This window comes from Melozone crissalis, unplaced genomic scaffold (assembly GCF_028551555.1).
Source record: "Melozone crissalis strain CALT ecotype California unplaced genomic scaffold, PUWL_Pcris_2 ptg000006l_1, whole genome shotgun sequence".
Taxonomy (NCBI): domain Eukaryota; kingdom Metazoa; phylum Chordata; class Aves; order Passeriformes; family Passerellidae; genus Melozone; species Melozone crissalis.
In genome coordinates, this window is record NW_026535784.1 from 15747468 (window position 1) to 15765989 (window position 18522).

The 18522-nt window shown below is 47.1% G+C and overlaps 1 protein-coding gene across 1 annotated transcript; it reads left to right on the top strand.

The window, feature by feature from the left end:
- Positions 1–8157: 8157 nt before the first annotated feature.
- On the top strand, positions 8158–9534 carry LOC128950889 (homeobox protein HMX1-like). Its single transcript, XM_054295895.1, has 2 exons — positions 8158–8356; positions 8957–9534. Exons 1-2 carry the CDS (start codon positions 8158–8160, stop codon positions 9532–9534), a joined length of 777 nt encoding a protein of 258 aa, XP_054151870.1.
- Positions 9535–18522: the final 8988 nt, after the last annotated feature.

The following is an 18522-nucleotide window of genomic DNA, read 5'->3' on the forward strand; positions in this document are numbered from 1 at the left end:
GCGCCCACCTCTGCCGGGACAGCGGCCCCCTCGCCCCCTCCCTCGGCTTCCAGCTCCACCCCCCTTCCTCCACGGACTCTTTATTTTCAACTTACACGTTTCTTGATTTTCTGCTTTTTTGATTTTTTTTTTTTTTTAACGTGCAATAAACTTACTCTTGGGGTTAACTCGGAGCGTCGTGCGGCAGCCCGGAGGAAGCCGAAGGGACTTGCAAGACCCCAGCCATGCACAGGGATCAGGTCGGCGGGGCTCTCACCGCCGCGCATCCAAAGAAAATCAAGCCCCGCGGCAGCGGCAAACCCCTCACGGCCGGCCCGGCCCGGGGCTGGCGCAGACCGGCGTTTTCCGGGAGGGAACAGACTCCCCCGAGCCTTCCTGCCGGGCCCCGCGGAGCTGCCGAGCGTGACACGAATGTACGGAGCAGCTCGGCCCAGCCCCGGGCCCGCCGCGGCCGAGAGACTCGCCCGGCACCTCGGGGGCCCGGCCACGCTCCTGCCGGGGAAACCCTGCCGCCTCCCCGCTGCCCCGGCAGCTCTCCGTGCAGAGCGAGGGACCCTGCTGCGCCCGGCAGCTTCTCCGGGGCCCTTTGTTTCAGCCACTTAAGCCGTACATATCCCCCTCCCGTTACTCTCAGTTCCATACTGCCGACACCCAAGCATGTGCTGGTTCCCCCGGTCCTTCTCGATGCAGAAGTTTTGATTTGAAACAACTTGAAGGCAAAGTGTTGGAAAGAATTCGCCCTGCTGAAATCCGAGCTGTGAGGATTTGGTTTGTTTTCGTTTTATTTCCCTGGCAAATTATCGGCTAAAATACACGGTTTTATGTACACACATGTATATGTAATTCTACATACTGTGCTTTACAAGTGGATTTGCCACTTTTTTTTAGTCTCCTGGAGAGGTTGAGGAAAGCTCACCTCGACTAGTCCATCTCTTATGGGATCGGCTTGTGTAATCGATTAATAATTCACTGGCAATTAAAAAGGAAGGAAAGAAAAATAATCAGATGGGAACAGACTGGGGAGCTGTATGTCTGATTATGCAAGTGAACCTGTAACGTGATATTATATGAAGTATTATGCATGCCAAGTTATTGTTTTTCTTTAATAACTGTTTTGTTTCCCCCCTCCTACCCACTCCTAAAATGAATTTCTGGACTATCATTATTTCTAAAAGTTTGAATTTCTTTTTTTTTCAAATATTGGGGGGGAAATGACCTTATAAAACTCGGCCTTGGTGGAAAGTCAAGCTTTGATCGTACGTTCCAGGGCATAATCAGCTGCAATTGAACCAACCAGCTCGGAGCACTCGGTGTCCCTGCAGGCAAGGCCAGGTCCTGGATCTGCTGGGGAATGTGCATGCGGACCTGTCTCCTGTGAGAAAGGGCGATTTAATTCTTACTCTTTCCTACACTTTTCATTATAATTGAAGCAATCTTTTTTCTGGTTATGAAATCGATCGATCAACAAGACGTGGTGGAGCTTCAGCTTTGATTCAATACCCTAGAAGAAGGGTCAGGGGTGGATTATAACCTCGACACAATTTTGGACTTTCCTCCCCTTTTTTTTTTCATTTCCTTTTTTTTTTTTTAATATTCTTTTCATTTTTTCTTTTTCTTTTTTTTCCCCTCTACTTTGGCCTGAAATATGGCTCTGAGCACCAGCCTGCACAGTTGAAGTCAGGATGTTGCAAGCCTCAAAACCACTCGAGAATTGCATATATATCAATCCATATATATATTTATAGGTTCCTGAGAAAAGTACTAAATTGCTGGGATACTGGTTTCCACGTAAGCCCCGTTTCTGGAAGCTGTTTTCTTTTGAAGTGGTTTTTTTTCCCCCCAGTTTTCTTTTTTTCTTTTCTCCTCTTTTTTTTTTTTTTTTTTTTTTTTTTTTTTTTTTTTTTCTATCTCTATTTTTTTTCCCAACTGATGCTGATCTCACCCTGAAATCTCCGGACATGTTCGCCAGCCATTTTCTTGGCATATCCGTCAAACAGCCGAATTTGAGATGAACACTCCTGAAGCCTGGTCCCCGAGCGGCGTAAGAAGGATCGGGAGGAGGCAAAGCTGGGCACGGGGGAAAGCGGCCGGGCTGGACTTCAGCCTTTCGGTGCCAGAGGAGGTGACTGGGGCCATGTTTCTTCCTCAGGGCACAAGCACTTGATTTTGATGCCGTTCAAAGCCTGGCTGCCCCTGGAAGAGAGCGGCTAAACCCTTTTTTCCCCGTCATATCCAGCTCCCCAGATCTCCCAGTGTTACCTACTGGAGTAAAACCCTGGCTCACTACAGTCATATCAGAGTAGATTGTAATCCAACGAGAAATTTAACATGCCTGCCACTCTCCACATGCCTTTTCTTTGGAGTAACATATGAGATTATTATACTTCTGATTCTACTAAATATTCTTTCCTTGAAGTTAAGGAACTGGCAGGGCTAAATGATCAATCGGATTTTTAAAATGTGTTTTGACATTAGTATGTTTGTTTTTTAAAGATGTGCTGATTATATCAATAAACAGATTTTTTTCATACACTGTATTTGTAACTTATGATCATGGTAAAATATTAAAAGGTGCAAGACGTGAAGTCATCTAAGAAAAAGTGCTTACTTATGCCTTATTCTGTACGAGCAGAAAATGATTTATAGTGGCTTATTAAAAGTATGTGCTGAAAGTAGGAACATCTACACCTCAGGTTTCTTTACCTCGTAGCTTTTGTAATGTTACTTTTCCCTGTATCTGATGGCAAGAAATTTCTGCTGGGTGCAGAGAAACACCTCGCACCAGAGGCAGTCCCTGAGGTGTGCGCATTGACTATTTCAAAATAGGTAAAACCCCCACAAGCGAACACCCACGCCCATCCCTCAAATCAGGACAGCAAATTCCTCAAAGTTTTCTTCCTTGTGTGTATTTTTTTATTAAACAAATAAAAAAGGTAAGAGTCACACGCTTTGTACTGTCCCTGCAAACAGAAAGCTCTAAGAAAAATGTTGATGGACGGTAAAGCTCGAAGTACTTTTGCCGAGGCTGTTTATGACATATAGAGACATAGGTTGCTGCTTTATAGATCAAAGCAACCTCAGAATAGCTTTAAAATAAATCCAGTTATACTACAGCTGTAATATTATTATGCAGCATAAATCCTTGTCTGTTGACATTTATTTAATGAATGTTGCTACAACAGCTTAGCTAGATGGCACTCCAGAGGCGAGGCAAAGGAGAACCTTGCCAGATTACTCACAAAGACAACTTGTGTTTATTGGACACTAATAAAAATAATCAGTGAGAAGATTTTTTTTCTTTTTAAGCGAAGCAAACGACAATCAAAATAGAGTTTGAACTGCCCTTTTGAAATAAATTCCTAGTGTAGCTGCAGCAAGACGTTATTATTAATTACACTTCAAATGAAAATGATCGATATGCTGGAAAGCACCTTGTTAAATGGCTGCTTTGCAAAGGGTACATTGCTCACCGGTTTAAGATGGCTCATAACTTTTCTCGTAGGCACGAGTCTAAAATATTCATGCAAATCAATACTTGATAAATCTCATAGGTGCGTGCTGGCTCCACTGTTCAACAATATATTTGGATCGATTATTTTTTTTTTCTTTTCCACTGCATTATCTTGGAATAGTCTGTCTGTGCCCCTGCCAATGTGCCCATCGATCGGAGGGAGACTCGCCCCAGACTCCGGCGGACCCGCAGTGTGCAGTGCTGTCAGCCTCAAATTAGATCCAGGCAATATTCCTGCATTTCCCTTCCCATTCCAGACAAATGTAACTTTATGGTGGATGTCTTAATGCTTCCTTTAACTATCCTAAGTTCCTGAGTTTCTCAAGTCTGCTTATGATTTCATTTCTATGTAGTGAGATACTTGAAAGTCTATACAAAAAGATAGAAATGAAAATTTAGATGTCCACCTAAAATTTAAACTTAACTTTTCTCTTTTCTTTTTTCTCTTTTCTTTTCTTTTCTTTTCTTTTCTTTTCTTTTCTTTTCTTTTCTTTTCTTTTTTCTTTTCTCTTTTTTTCTTTTTTCTTCTTTCCTTTCCCTTTCCCTTTCGTCTTTCGCAATTCCAGCCTCCTAAGCAGTTGAGTATTATTGGCTTTATTCGGAATCCCCCTACAGATTTTCCCGCAGGTGTCAAGCACGGTGTTTGGAGGAAGGCGATTTAGCAGAAGATTCTGAACTGACCTCAGAGGGAAACAGAATTTCCAAAAGTGATGCTTTGTCCCGGGGCACGGATAGACAGCTCTGTCCCGATCTGCCCGTGCCCGACACCTCCTGGCCCGGAGCATCCTCTGAGCGAGCCCAGCTGCCCAGAAAAGCTTGTGGCTGTGTGACGCCTTCCTGGGGAGCTCCTGAGAGAGTTGCTTTCCTTCTTCTGGTGCCGTTTTCTGCCCTCCCTCCCCCGATTCCTCCCCGGGATGCCCGGCGCAGGCACGGGATGTCCTGCTGTCCGAACCACTGCCTGCTCCAGTGGGGCCCTGCCGGGGTGATGGCAGACCACAAGAGCAACCCGCAATTCATGTCCAGCCATTACTGAACCGCTAAAGAGAGTTTTATTCAGGGACCAGCAGCGCCAAAGCGCCCGAACCCGCCCGGTGCTTTTAATGAGCTTTTCGGACAGCGCTTCTGTCCACAGGGCTGCGTCCCGGGAGAGCAGCGGAGATGATGATCCAGAGAGAGCTGCGAGGTGCCGCTGTGTCCGCAATCGCCAGGGGCTCACTTGCAAGGGGATGTGAAATCCAGGGAGGGACTTTTGCCCTCGAGTACCTCGGGGGATAAACCAAACTCGATTCTGAAAACCAAGCAAAACCAGACTCTTCGGCGTTTCTGTACCGTCTAATCAGATTTCATTTCCATCAGGTTTAGAGTAAGAAACTTCTTGTGCTCTGAGCTAAAATGGAAATATAGATATGTATGACGAGTGATTTCTGGTAAAAAGCTTTCCCGGGTGAAAGGTTTCCGCTCTGCACGATGCTAGCTTCTACTCTAGGATTATATTACTAAAAGGAAAAGGTTGGCTCTTCCTGCCCCGCCGCTGTGCGGTGCCGGCCTCCGTGTCCTCACACGTCCCAGACAACGAGGTTCTTCACAAACGAAAGCAAATGAGGCGTGGGCTGAAGGAAACCCTCCACCTACGGCAGGAAAAGCTGTTGGTGGTGACCGAGAGCCCTCGGAGCCGGGAGGGACCCGCGGCGGTGGGAGCGGCGCTGGGGGCATGGCCGTGAGGGACCCGCTCTCCGGCCTCGCTGAGCCCACCCCCGCTTTGCTCGCTCGGATCCCCGCACAACGCGAGGGCTGCGGCCAAGGTTCCTCCTGCCCACACCAACCTCTTCCCGGGGCTGCTCCACGCGTCCCGGGAACCATTCCTTGGAAAAAACTCCTGAATTTTGGGAAAGACTCTCTCCCCTCCGCCCGGTCGGACGCTGTTCCCCGCATTAACTCTGGGTTAAGTGCGGGGGGGAGGCTCGGATTGTGTTGCTGGGGGTCCGTGTGGGCCCGGGGGTTTCTGCAGCCTTCCCATCCCCGCTGCCTCCGTGGGAGGACTCTCCGCAGGTGGCTGTTTGGGTTGTGCAGGATGCGCTTCACCTGTTGGTCTTTAGATTCCCCCGAAGGTAAGAGTGAGCCAGCAGAGGACATGAGTATGGACCTGGCTTGTAGAACTCGCTGCAGGGGGACCCGGGACTCCCCCCCGCATCCTCTTGTGGCCGGTGAATTCATTCCAGCTTGTCCCAGGGGCTGAAGAGACCCAGCTCTGTAGCGCGCTCCCTCGGCACGAAGTTTGTCGGGGAAAGCCAAACAAAACCAAAACCAAATCCAAAACCAACCTAAACAAAAAACCAACCCAATCAACAAACAAACAAAAGAAAAATAAACAAACGACGAAAAGAACCCAAACGAAACTAAAAATGAAAAAAAAAACCCAACCCCGGGCTTGAAAAGTGGGTCTGGGAATGGATGGCAGAACTTTCCCAGCAGGGTGTTATCGGACCGCATCTCCCAGGGCTGGGCTTGGGTTGCGCGGGGAGTGGAGGGGGCTGTGGTGAAAAAAAAGATTGGGTAGTAGAACTTATGTCTCCTTCACCACTTTCCTTCTTATTTCTGTCTTTTTCAACTTTTACTTTTTCTTCCAAGAAAGTGTCTTCTAGGAAAACACACTGAATCAAGGCATTTGTTTTTTTAGGACGGTTTTTTTTTTTTTTTTTTTTTTTTTTCCTTTTTGGACCTAGAAGAGAAATGGTTTGCAGCAAGAACAGATGTGAGCACCTGGGACGTGCCTCACTCATAGACAGCGCGAAGGGAGGCCGAGACAGGAGTGCAAAGAGCGACCCGACCTGGCGTCCAAGGCTCCCATGCTCCTCGTTTTACCATCTCAGACCTGATTTCTTAAATTATCTTTTCAGCTGCTTCTTCGCATTTTGTAACTCTCTTTCCTGGGTCATTCCCTTGGCCCTTCCCTCTCTCTCTCTGATGGATATTTTGCTCTGATAAAACGCCCAGTTCGTGTAGGAGACTGCAAGACAAATGCAACAAGTTCGGGTATTTGTCCAATCATTCCGTATTGATGGAAGATGGATACATTTCTTTTTCGGCTGGTGGAAAATGTGCAGCTCTCCAGCAGAAGGCTGCATTAAAATTTGAGTGCATTCACAAAGTGAAAAAAATGCAGGAAAAAGAGCTGAAAGCCGCTCTCTCAAGTACCAGTGCGTTAAAGATTAACACAGTCCAAAGCCTTAAGATGCCCCTGTTTTTAGCTCATGGAACCTCTAGCATCACAATTTCTAAAAGCCTGTCAGTACTTCTATTGTCAATCCTTTTTCAAGGACTTCTCGCTTTCCCTCAGCAGTTTTCGTGGTGGAAACCTCGAGACTCGCACTAAAAGCCGCTGGAAGCATTTCCTTGGCTTTACACGGGGACGCAGAGAGGGAGAGGTTTCCCTGTGATGCACAACGGATGGCGGCTCTAAAATCGCTGAGCGTCCTGCCTCGAGTCGTGCAAACGGGTTTTAAACGCTGCAGTGCTGGGAGGGGTGGGAGCAAAAGTTCTCAAGATAGTACAGAAACACATCGATCCTTCCCCAGGTTGCAGGGCTCAGGTGAACGCTTCTCCATCTCCCAAAGGCGAGTGCACCCTGCAAAACTCACACAACCACGCAGCCCGCCGGCACTTTCTCGTTTTGAAGCTACAGAAGGGCTCTGCTGACCCGCGGGGAGAGCAGGGGATGTGGAGGGGGTGGTGAGGTGAGGGGGGAATGTGTGGGAGTTATGTGTGGATTTTGGGGTGGCCTGACACCACGGGGCTCCTTGGGAGTAAAAAAGGGTCCCTTTCTCACCAGGGTAACCATGTACATTCAGTCTGAGAGTCTGCAGGTGAAAGAACCACGGGGAAGAGACTCTGGGTGTATGAGCTACTCTCCCACAGCCTACGCCTGCCTTCCTTCCTTCCTTCCTTCCTTCCTTCCTTCCTTCCTTCCTTCCTTCCTTCCTTCCTTCCTTCCTTCCTCCCTTCCTCCCTTCCTCCCTTCCTCCCTTCCTTCCTCCCTCCCTTCCTTCCTCCCTCCCTTCCTCCCTCCCTCCCTGATTTCTATTGCTACTTTTCCTCGTCGGACTCCTCCTCATTCCTCTCTTCCCAATCTTCTCCCTCAATTCTTCTCCTTCTGTCATCTCCTTTCTGCCATCCCACATCCTCCACGCCTTTGCCGTGAGCTCTGGCCCTGCCCTCCCTCCGCCCCCTTACACTGAAGGGCCTGCCCGGGGCACCTTTCGGGACACCTCGCCGTGCTCCCCGCCCTCCCTTCCTCCCCTCTTCCCTCCAGTCCCTGCTCCTTTTCCTTCTCCTCTCCTCCCCTGCACCGCTCCCCCCGTCCTCAGTCCTTTGGCTCCCTCTAGCTCCATCCCCTCCCTCCGTCACCCCGACCCCTCCTCCTGCGGACCCATCCTTCCATCCTTCCCTCCTCCCCGGCTGCGCTGCCGCTCTCCCGCCGCCGCCGACAGTGCCGCGCCTCGGCTCGGCTCGGCTCGGCTCGGCTCGGCTCGGCTCGGACAGGCTCGGCTCGGACAGGCTCGGTTCGGACACGCCCGGCTCGGACAGGCTCGGTTCGGACACGCCCGGCTCGGACAGGCCCGGCCCGGACAGGCCCGGCTCGCCGCGCCATGGTGCAGCTCGGGGGCGGCCGCCGAGCTCCTCCGGCCCCGGGCGGGCCGCCGGCCTTCAGCATCGAGAGCATCCTGCGGCGCCCGGCCAGGGAGCGGGGCACGGCCCGCTGCGCGCTGCCGGAGGAGCAGGAGGAGGAGGAGCAGGAGGGAGAAGGGCCTGAGGAGCAAGAGCCCAGTACAGGCTCCAGCGACTCGGGTACGGAGCCAGCAGCCGCCTCGGGCTGACCCGCAGGTCCGGCCCCCACCCGGGCGGTACCTGGGCACCCCCAGTGCCGCCGGGCCGGGCCGGGGCGGGCCAGCGCGCACGCACACACACACACCGACACAGACACACAGGCACAGACACGCACGCACAAATACACGCGCGAACACAGACACAGGCACAGACACAGGCACACACAGACACAGGCACACACAGACACGGACGCACAGACACACACACGCACGCGCAGGAGGAGGGGAGGCTCCGCGGGCGGACGCGGGAGATGCCGCACATCACCCACCTGCTTCCAGGCTGTTGTGCCCCCCTCCCGGCCTCCTGCGGCTGTCCCGTGCTCAGGAGCCCCTCGCTTTCCTGTCACACAGCTGGCAGAGGGATTTCCTTGGATCCTTATGGAAGCGCCTCACTCCTCTTCTCCCCTCTGGAGGGTGTGGGACCGCGGCCAGCCCTCGGCAGCCCCCTCCCCATCCTGTCCCCCCCGCAGCCTCTCCCTGCGCTCCGCTGCCGGGCCGTGCGTGCATGCGGGGCGGGGGCGCGGGCTGCGGCCGGGACTGATGCTGTGCTTTGCCCTTGCAGGCAGCGAGCCCCGCCGGCCCCGGGCAGAAGGGACGAGCCGCGGTCTCGGCCCCGAGGGCGGCGAAGCGGGGTCCCTGCTCCCCGCGGAGGGGACACGCGGCCCCCGGCAGCCGCCGCCGCGAGGGGCCGGGGGCTCCGGCGCGGAGAACGGCAGATCGCCGGCGGCGGGCGGCAGGAAGAAGACACGGACCATCTTCTCCAAGAGCCAGGTGTTCCAGCTGGAGTCCACCTTCGACGTGAAGCGCTACCTGAGCAGCTCCGAGCGGGCCGGGCTGGCCGCCGCGCTGCACCTCACCGAGACGCAGGTGAAGATCTGGTTCCAGAACCGCCGCAACAAGCTCAAGAGACAAATGTCATCCGAGCCCGAGGGCCCGGGGCCGGCCGAGCCCCCCGGGGAGCCGCAGCCCCCCAGTGCCGCCTCGGCTCTCTCCTTCCCGGCCCTCTACAAGGACAGCGCCCTGCTCAGCCGCTGCCTGCTGCCGCTGCCTTTCCCCCTGCTCTGCCCGGGCAGCGCCATCCCCTACCTCTGCCTGCCCGGGCCGGGCAAACACTTCAGCCTGGTGGACGGGGATGTATAGCCCTGGCCTCCGACCTTGCCTTGCCGGGGGCCGCCCCGATTTTATTTATGACCCCGCTGCGCAGGTGGAGTGTCCGTCACAGCCGCAGCCACCACCCGGCCCACAGAGGGGCCGCCCGGGCTCTCCCCACGCGTGTCTGTGGCTGCCGGCGCTGCCAAGGCTCGGAAGGGCGCTGCCAAGCCGCTCTCCCTCTCGCAGCGCTTTTTCGGTGGTCAGGACGGAGGAGATAACACGGAGCCACCAAAGAAACGGGGACGTGCTCTGCCTGCCGCCCTTCCAAATGATCCCGTTCCGGTTTCACGGGAGGGCCGATGCTCTGCCTCAGTCCGTGGGGACCGTGTCCCCCTGTCTGTCCCAAGCACCGTGGCGGTCGCTTTACCGTGAACCGAGTCACGTTTCATACAGATTGGTAATGGCCAAGGCCGCTCTGTGCTTCTCTGTCTCTCAAACTCTCCTCCTGTAATATCCCTCTGAGTAGCTTCTCCCCATCTTTTACATTATCAAAATGTAGACACATTTCCTCAGATATGGTCCTTAAACTGTGACTTTCCTGCTTTTTTCCCCTTCGGAAAAAACACCCCAAGATCTCTCTCACATGTTTTGCGCTAACTGGTTCTCAGAATGAGGGTCGTGTGATGTTTTTACAGAACAAGACAAGCTGTCTCTTGTGCTAATCCCGCCCCCCCGAAATCTCCTGGGGCGGTTTTACCTGCTATCCTAGGATAAAGAAGTGCGGTTTTAAATTTTTTTTTAATATCTATCTACACATAAATCTGCAAACGCTTTTGTCGTCCTTTGGTTTCTACGTTAACACGCTTTATATCCCAAGGTTGGAAATAAACCTTTTCAGAAAGTTGAAACTCCTGCCTTTTCAATAGTCACTACTAGGTAGTATCAAATGAAAGATATTTCCTAGAGTGCACCGATGGTTTTTATTTTACAAATAAAGAGCACAATTTAAAAAATAAAAACACAGTCGTGACATTAAGAATTTCACCCTTGCACGCGCGAATGGAAACTCATCGATTTTTCCCAGTGGGGAAAAAAAGCACGATAGCTGTTTCGGCTAGACAAGAAGGGGTTTTCTTTCATTTTCTCACTCTTCCGTTTGTCTTTCCGTGGGAAGTTGATGCAGATGCTCAAGGAACAGGCGCAGGCGAGTCCCCGCGGCTCGGGGCGGCTGCCGGGCTCCGCTCCCAGCCGGGGAGGTGCCGCAGCCGAGCCGAGCCGGGCTCCAGCCGAGCTCGGGGAAACGCTTTCCTCGGCTCTCGGAAGTGTTCTGGCCGCTGCGGTGATCTACAAGTGTTGTTTGACCTCTCCTCTCGCTTTTAAATCCGTTTTGAATCAGTGTCAAGCAGCAAGAGGTGTCTCACAGGGTTCCCTTGCTCTGGGAAGAAAAAAAAAAGAAATAAAAAGGTCGAGGCTGTGGTGAGGGTGGTGTCAGCAAGAGGAGAGGCTTAAGGGGACCTGCCGGGGGCACTTCGTAGCTCAGGTTTCCCCAAATTGCCGCTCCGGGGAAGGTGCAGGCGACGAACTGACGGTCTGGACCTCAGGACTCGCTTCTTTTCTCGTCTGAATTTATAGTGATAGCCAAAGAAATTAAAATCGTCTGAGTCTGAGAGTTGCTCCGTGGCTAAATAACACATTTCCCAGAGTGACGATCTATGGTTCCTGTTTGTCTGTATTTCATAACTGGTGATCTGTTTCGGAACCTTCCTTTGGTTGCTTGTTCTAATGTTTTCTATGTCTATACCCCATTACTTGACTACTATTACCAGAAGCAAATCCACCTTTTTCTAAATCCCTACCAATGGAAGTTTAATCAGATGCAACAACTATACACTAGAGTCCCTTCCTTTAGTTCTTTAACATGAAACAAAACTTTATTTAAAGACCCTGTCCTTCCACATCACGGCAGCCTCTTACGTCTCCGTGGTGAAAAATAACCATATAAGAAATCGTTATTCTGCAATTAATCTGCTTTTCACTACATTTATCGAACCATTTTCAGTCTTCCCCCTGCTTTATTATTTTTCCTTTCAAATTGTTGCTGGAGTTGCAGAAGCAAAATGAGGGAAAATACGAATCCACGGAAACGGGGGGAGGTTTGTTTTTTCCATCAGAAACAAGGGGCAGAGTAGTTCTGCAGGCAAGAGGAGTTAGCACGGGTCAGGTTTCGTAGCTTGCTGCTCTCGGACCCGCTCGTCAGGGGTTAATGAACAACGAAAGCCCGAAACAGCGGTGGAGCCAGGCAAAGTAAATAACTACCCCAAATTATTCGTTTCACATCAAGGTAAAAGCGCTGGTTCTGTGAGTACTGGCCAGAAATGTTATCCGAACTGTTGCTGCTTAGAGTAACACGGCCAGTGGCAAGGGAGCTTTCTCTGAAGAAAACCAAGTTCAGGACGCATCGGGATTCCCAGCCGAGCAGTCAATGCTGATCACACTGGATATTACTGGGGTTTCTTTTACAGCTCAAAACAATTGTGTTTGCAATTACTAATCGTTCCTTATTACAACAGGAGATTGCTACAGGCCACTGTACGGCTAACCTGTTGATGAGAGACTTCAAGGGGCGAAACAGACCACAGCAGAACTAAACAAGAAAACAGGCAAATAAGCCTCAAACAACCCCCCAAACCATCCAAATAACCAAAAACCTCCAAACCTCAACCAAAAAAAAACCAAAACAACCAACCCCTCCCCCCCCAAAAAAAAAACCCAAATAAAAAACCCAAAAACCCCCAAAACCCTCAAATCCTAAAAAACTCTAACAGAGTTTGCAAGGAGTTTGAGGAAAAAAAAGAAAAAATCCAAACAACCAAACCAAACCAAACCAAACCAAACCAAACCAAACAACCGATCCCAGCCACAAACAGTGCTAGAGCTGATTAGTTGCTGGAACTGAGATTTAAAACGTGCTGTGAAGGTTTGATACAATGAAAAGAGGTGGTGCAACTGCTTCAGAAGTGTGTGGTTTTTTGCTATCATCTACCAAAAGCTCATATAAAAGTATCTTTTTTAAAATTTATGATTATTAGAATAACAAGAAGCCCTGCCTGTGCTGGGAAATCCCCTGTGTTAGCATGGCACGTCTGTACTAGCAGGTTCACTTGGAATTCTCTATAAATTGAATAGGAAAGAGAGACATGGGTAAGACCTGGCACCTGAATCTTCAAAAAAAAAAAAAAAAGGCAATTAAATATGACATTTATCCATTTATCAACAGGAAAATATATTTAAAAATCAGTTGGATTCACACACAAATGTGTTAAATACATACACAAATGCACTGCTCAGTGAAAGAGTGCAATAGAAGGGCTTAAAAAATCTGCTCAATCTCTCTCTCCTCCACCCATTCATAAAAGCCTCACAAGGCTCATTCTAAATGCAGCACCTCCAGAAAACTTGATTTTCATATCACCTCTTATGCTGTAAAATTCCCAGAGCTTACAATGATCAATCACATTACTTTTCTTGCATGAAAGTGTGCTGAGAATTAGAAAATTCAATTTTTTCTGCTGGAGAGCAAGCCTTCTCGTGTATCTGCTCTGCTGGAAGGTTTTGGAAAACTCCCCTAGGACTGGTTTCCCACTGGAGTCTCGTGATCAGGAGGGTGGAACAGACAGTTGTTATCATTTTGTTTTGTTTTGCTTTGTTGTTCTCCAATCACCACATCCACAAACACCTTGATGGGCCAGCACAAGGACTCTGTGTCTGCCTTGTCCACCCTGTGCTGTTCAGATTTCTGCTCCTGACCAGGCTGGGGCTCACCTGCACCAGGTGAGGGAAGTTGTGCTACAGACCAGCGGGAGAAGATACCCAGCACAGCCTTACTAGGTGTTGATCTAGAATATGAAAACTTTCCTGCTTCTTCTCACATTTTCATAGATTTGGGGCTTTTTTTTGTTTGTTTGGTTGGTTTTTTGTTTTTGGTTTGCTTTTTTTTTTTTTGGTTTTGTTTTGCTAACTTGAAATGATAAGTTGTCTTTTCTTCTATGTTTTAAGGAAAGGATTGAACTTACTACATATTTTCTATGTTTATATGTTAAATAAGGGTTTCATCTGCCTAGAGGAAGGCTTGCAGTGTTACCCCAAAAAGTAGTAATGTTTCATGTTCTGCAAGAAAGCCACCAATGACTGACAATAGAGGAATTAGACAAAGAAACAGGAGTCACAGCTTTATCTCCCAGGGGAGATTAATTTGAATCTAGGCAGATTAATAAAATTTAAGGAAGATAAAAATTCATTGCAGAATCTCAGAAGAAGAATAACATGGATGATCCAAAATCATTATGAACATGAAGAAATAATTTTGGAGTGGCACACAGTAAAAATGATCTCTCTGCCTCATCTGTGCAGTGGAGGTCTAACTGCACTATTTTTTGGAAAGCCAGTAGTTTATTTCCCTTTCTTATTCATGTGAATATGTGCAGTGGACTCCTTTTGCAGGTTAAACTTGGGCTTGACCTGATTCTGCTTTCCCTTACAAACACATGGTGGGAAGGCAAGGATGAGACCTCTGGAATATGTCTGACTCAGAGCAGAATTTGTCAGATTGAGTCCTTAAGATTTTTCCTTTTTGGAGAATCTGAAGCTATAATATCCTCATAGCGGCAATGTGAAATAGTAACCATATTGAAAAAATAAGTTATGGATTTATTGGAGAGGCTTGGAAAGGCCTGAACCTAAATGTGCATTTACATTTGTCTCAACACTGATGTTGAATGTGCTCTTGCATCCTGAGATGTGGTTGTCAATCAGTTCATCTGTCAGAGATCATATCAATAGCTTAAAATAAAAACCTGTGAATTGTTTATTACTAAAAATAGAGTCCATCAAGGAGCATAAATTCAGGAATATTAATCTTTTGTCCTATTCTGTGTTGCAGTACCTGGGAAGTGCTCTGTTCCTAAAAGGAGAAAGTTTTTTATTTCAGAGAAGAATTTAACTTTAGAGGAAAACAGTGATTTCTGGAATGGGAAATGGTGATTGCAATATAATCAGTGCACAGAGGGAGCAATCATATCTGCCTCTTCTCTGTTCTCCACACATCAGTTACATTGGTGATGATCTTTATGTAAAATCCAATGGGGACCAGAAAACATTACCAGACATTCTAAAAAAAACAAAACAAAACAAAACAAAAAACTTAAATGAATGTCCACTTTAATCACAGCACAACATTCCCAGCTGTATCATCAAAATCAAGTTATTTAGCACAGTAAGCAGTTGAGAATATACAAGCAGAGGAAGTCTTGCAAGATCAGAAAATCTGCAGTTAATTAGAAGAGGCAGGAGAGGAAGGCGTGGACATGCCTGAAGGTGGCTCTGAGGAGGGCAGAGCCACAGCAGCAGGTAAGAGATTTTGAAGCAAAATTTTGTTGTGCTCAGCTGTGAGACTTTTAGACCCTGGTGGGCAACAGAAGCTGCTTTTATGAGCAGCTGTGTGGTCAGAGTAGCAAGAGGTGTACCTGGAGTCAGCAACCCAAAAATACATTTACAAATCATGAGTGCAGCAGGACAATTGGGTGTTGTGCCAGACCAGAAGTGATGGGGGACTCTGAGGACAAATAGAGTGGCAGTGATGCCTGTGTAAATCACTGTGTGAAACCTCATTGTGAACACAGTGTAAAACCTCATTGTACAGACCCACCTTTGATTTTTGGTTCCCGAGTCTGCTGCAGTCAGATGTGACCTATGGGACAGTGATTTCTGAGCTGTTCTGGTTGGAGCAGAGGTCACCCTAGCCTGCCCAAAGGTTTTTCATCAGTTTGTGAACTGTTACACAGAAAGAAGTGACACTCTATTAAACAACAGATCCTCTCCCACAGTTTAGATTTTTTCATTACTTTCACACATGGATCTAGAGATCAGAAGTATAACCTTTATAGAGGATGCATGATATGAGAGATCAGCTGGGGAAGTTCTTTTTCATGGCTGTCTTCTATTTTGAATAAAATTATTGAACCAGCATGGCTCTTATCAAGTAGGGATAATAATCTTTTAATAATTGATGAAGATCAACACTTGAATGAATCTGGATCAGCTTTCATCCTGGCTGCTCTCCCCAAATCTGCCAGATCCAGTTCCTCATTTGTTTTAACAACCAGCTCTAGGGCAGCTACAAGAACCTCAGTTCTGCACATAGATTTTATCTGGGAGCACTCAAAGTTCAATTTGTGACCACTAATGAGAAAAGCAAAGTTACACACAGAGCCAACATGACTGTGAGATTGGTGTGAACTCTTAGCTCTTTCTAAACGTCATGAACAAAAATATTTTACTAAAAAATAATCCCTGTATGCAGTTATTATACCTTTCTAAATTGACACCAATGCTCAAATCAGAAAGGAGATTTGTCTGCCAGTTAATCAGAATGTTTTCTGCGTTCCAGTCCTCTGGGAGATGCAGATCAGCCTACACATGTATAGACTCTACTCACTGTGAGATGTATACACTTCCTTAAGTTACTCCTGACAAGAAAACTATTCAATTTTTCTCATTTTTTGTAAATAAATGACACGTGTAGATCTATTTTGCAAATAAATAGCTGAGACCCATGCACAAATGTCTTTCACTCTTCCCTTGCAGTGGTTGCAATGTCTACTGACTCTTTCACTGTCTTACTGAGTTTTAGTGAATTCTTTGTGTAAACCGATAAAGATCTGAACATCCCCATGTTCTTTCATGCAAACAGATTTACAGTATCTTTACACTGATTCCCAATTATCAGCTGAGTAAATACCTGGTGCTCCTGTATTTTCAGGTATGTTTGTATGTGCTTTAGCATATAATAAAGCACTGAAAAACTGCATGGTTGAAAATGTTTTGTTTTTAGCAGTCTCCCATATTTTGTACATGTGGGATTGTTGGTCCCATACAGTGACATAATTCTGCCTTTTTATGCAGCACAAGGAAAGCAGTCTGGAGCTGTTATGGTCTATTACTGTGTAATTTCAGTGTTTGCTTGGAGAGTCATCAATGTGAAATTATAGACGCAAAGAACCCTAATTACTCTGTAGGAAATGTTATGTGGTAGGATGTGCATGTGTTTTTAAAACACTCTGCAATTTGTGGATTTTTAACTAAATATCTGCATTCAATTTCCGTTATTAAATAATTACTTCACATATGTGTTTGCTTCCCTGGACTACCAAACCTGACATTGAAGTGGGTAAGGAGAATGGCGCTAGTTTATATATCCTTGTGTTAACAAGCTTTTAATAACCATGTGGTAAAGTTGTAAAATTGGGATGCAGGGAAAATAGATGAAAAGATAACAGCTACAATAAAAAATAAGTATGCTTAGCATTGTAATCTTACAGATTGCATCATAAAACCTATGAAAAAATATCTGGAAAATTCAGTTATATTTTCATATTAAGAAGCTAACAGAATTAAAAACATAGCAAGCAATGGGCTGTTTTCAGACTGTTTCTAAGCCTTTCCATGGTGTTATTTTGTTAGAAGAATATTATAATAAAATAACGATTTAAAAAAATCTGATTTAGAAATGCAAAATATTTTGAAAATAGGTATTAAAACTAGCAACTCACTTATTAAGACAAATGCCACCTTTAATGAAACTCAATCTCTCAGTCACTTGCATGTCTCAAGGGAGACAGAGTCTATAAGCATTGCTATCAGAAATAGCAGACGACTGATACAGTAAAGACATCAGTCCCCTTTGTCATGTCACTGGACTCTGATCTAAATCAATGGGGAAATGTCCCCTCATATGCCCACTTGTCCCTTTATTGAAAAATCTTTTGCCCTGGGTCAGATGCCAGGATCAATGAGTCCTCATGTTTTCTGTTGCATTCTCCGAGTTCAGTGTGGAAGGGGTTACTCAGGATGGTGACAGCAGTGGCAGGGGACAGCGCTTGAACTGAGAGCACCTTGCACAGTAAATCTGCTGAAAGCAAACCCAGAAACATTGTAAGTGAAAGCAGTTTGGGGAGAGACTCTGGCAGCTTCTGAAAGGAATGTATATGAAAACGTGTGGCTTCTCACTCTACAGCTGCATTTTGAAGAAGTGCTATTGTCAGGCCAGACTGGATTATCGTGGTCCTCACAGATCTGCTTGGAGGCTGAGTAACACATCTAGCAAACTCATTGGGGTATTGATTCCAAAGTAAGTGAAGTGGCATGGAATGAGTCTCTTTTGATATTTTTTTTTCCTAAAAATGAGTCCTTCTCTCAATAAAAATGCTGAGAAATGCATGGTTTAATTTGCTGGGTGCAGGACCTGAGATGTGTGATACACCAGGCTCTTAGAAATGATTAAAGGAGAAGCTCTTGCATCATGTGAAAGGTTGCGTGTGCTAATTTTCCAGGGCTGTTTCTGCTTTGTGCTACAAGGATCAGAGGAATACACAGTTTGTATTTTCAGACTGTTCTATATATTCAGATTACTCCAAACCATCTTTTATGAAGATAAAAACCCTACAATGAAATGTCATATTCACAAATCAAGCATAACACTTCCAACATAAATGAAATGAGGGAGCAGAGACTTATCTTTAATAGACTTTGCAGATCAAATCCTTTTCCACTGTCACACAGCACCAGCTTAGCAAAAAATTAAAATTAACACAATAATATATAGATCTGTGAAACAGGGTTGAGTTTCATTCCTAAATAGACTATATATGGCTTTTGGCTATGTTTGAGAGTGTGTACATCCAGTTTAGTTTTTAATAAAATTAATACTTGCACCTGGTACCACTCTTTTCTAGTGGCGGTGGAACAGATCTATAATTGCAATTATTCTCCTCCTGGGTGATTTAGTTCAACTCCCTGTGCCATGCAGGATATTCCCCACATTATTTCTACTACTTATCTAATCTATTATTGAATAGTTCTGGTGCTGGTGCCTCAATTACCTCCATTACTCTCTCCCAAGGCTTGACGCTCTGTCTGACATGATTCCCTCCTGCCCCACACTGAACGGCTCCCATTGTGTCACGTGTGGTTTTGGGCTCT

Bases quoted from the DNA above. Each gene is read 5' to 3' on its own strand.
- LOC128950889 (XM_054295895.1), top strand. From the start codon at position 8,158: ATGGTGCAGCTCGGGGGCGGCCGCCGAGCTCCTCCGGCCCCGGGCGGG. The intron at 8,357-8,956 runs GTACGGAGCCAG...TTGCCCTTGCAG, and splicing joins TACAGGCTCCAGCGACTCGG to GCAGCGAGCCCCGCCGGCCC.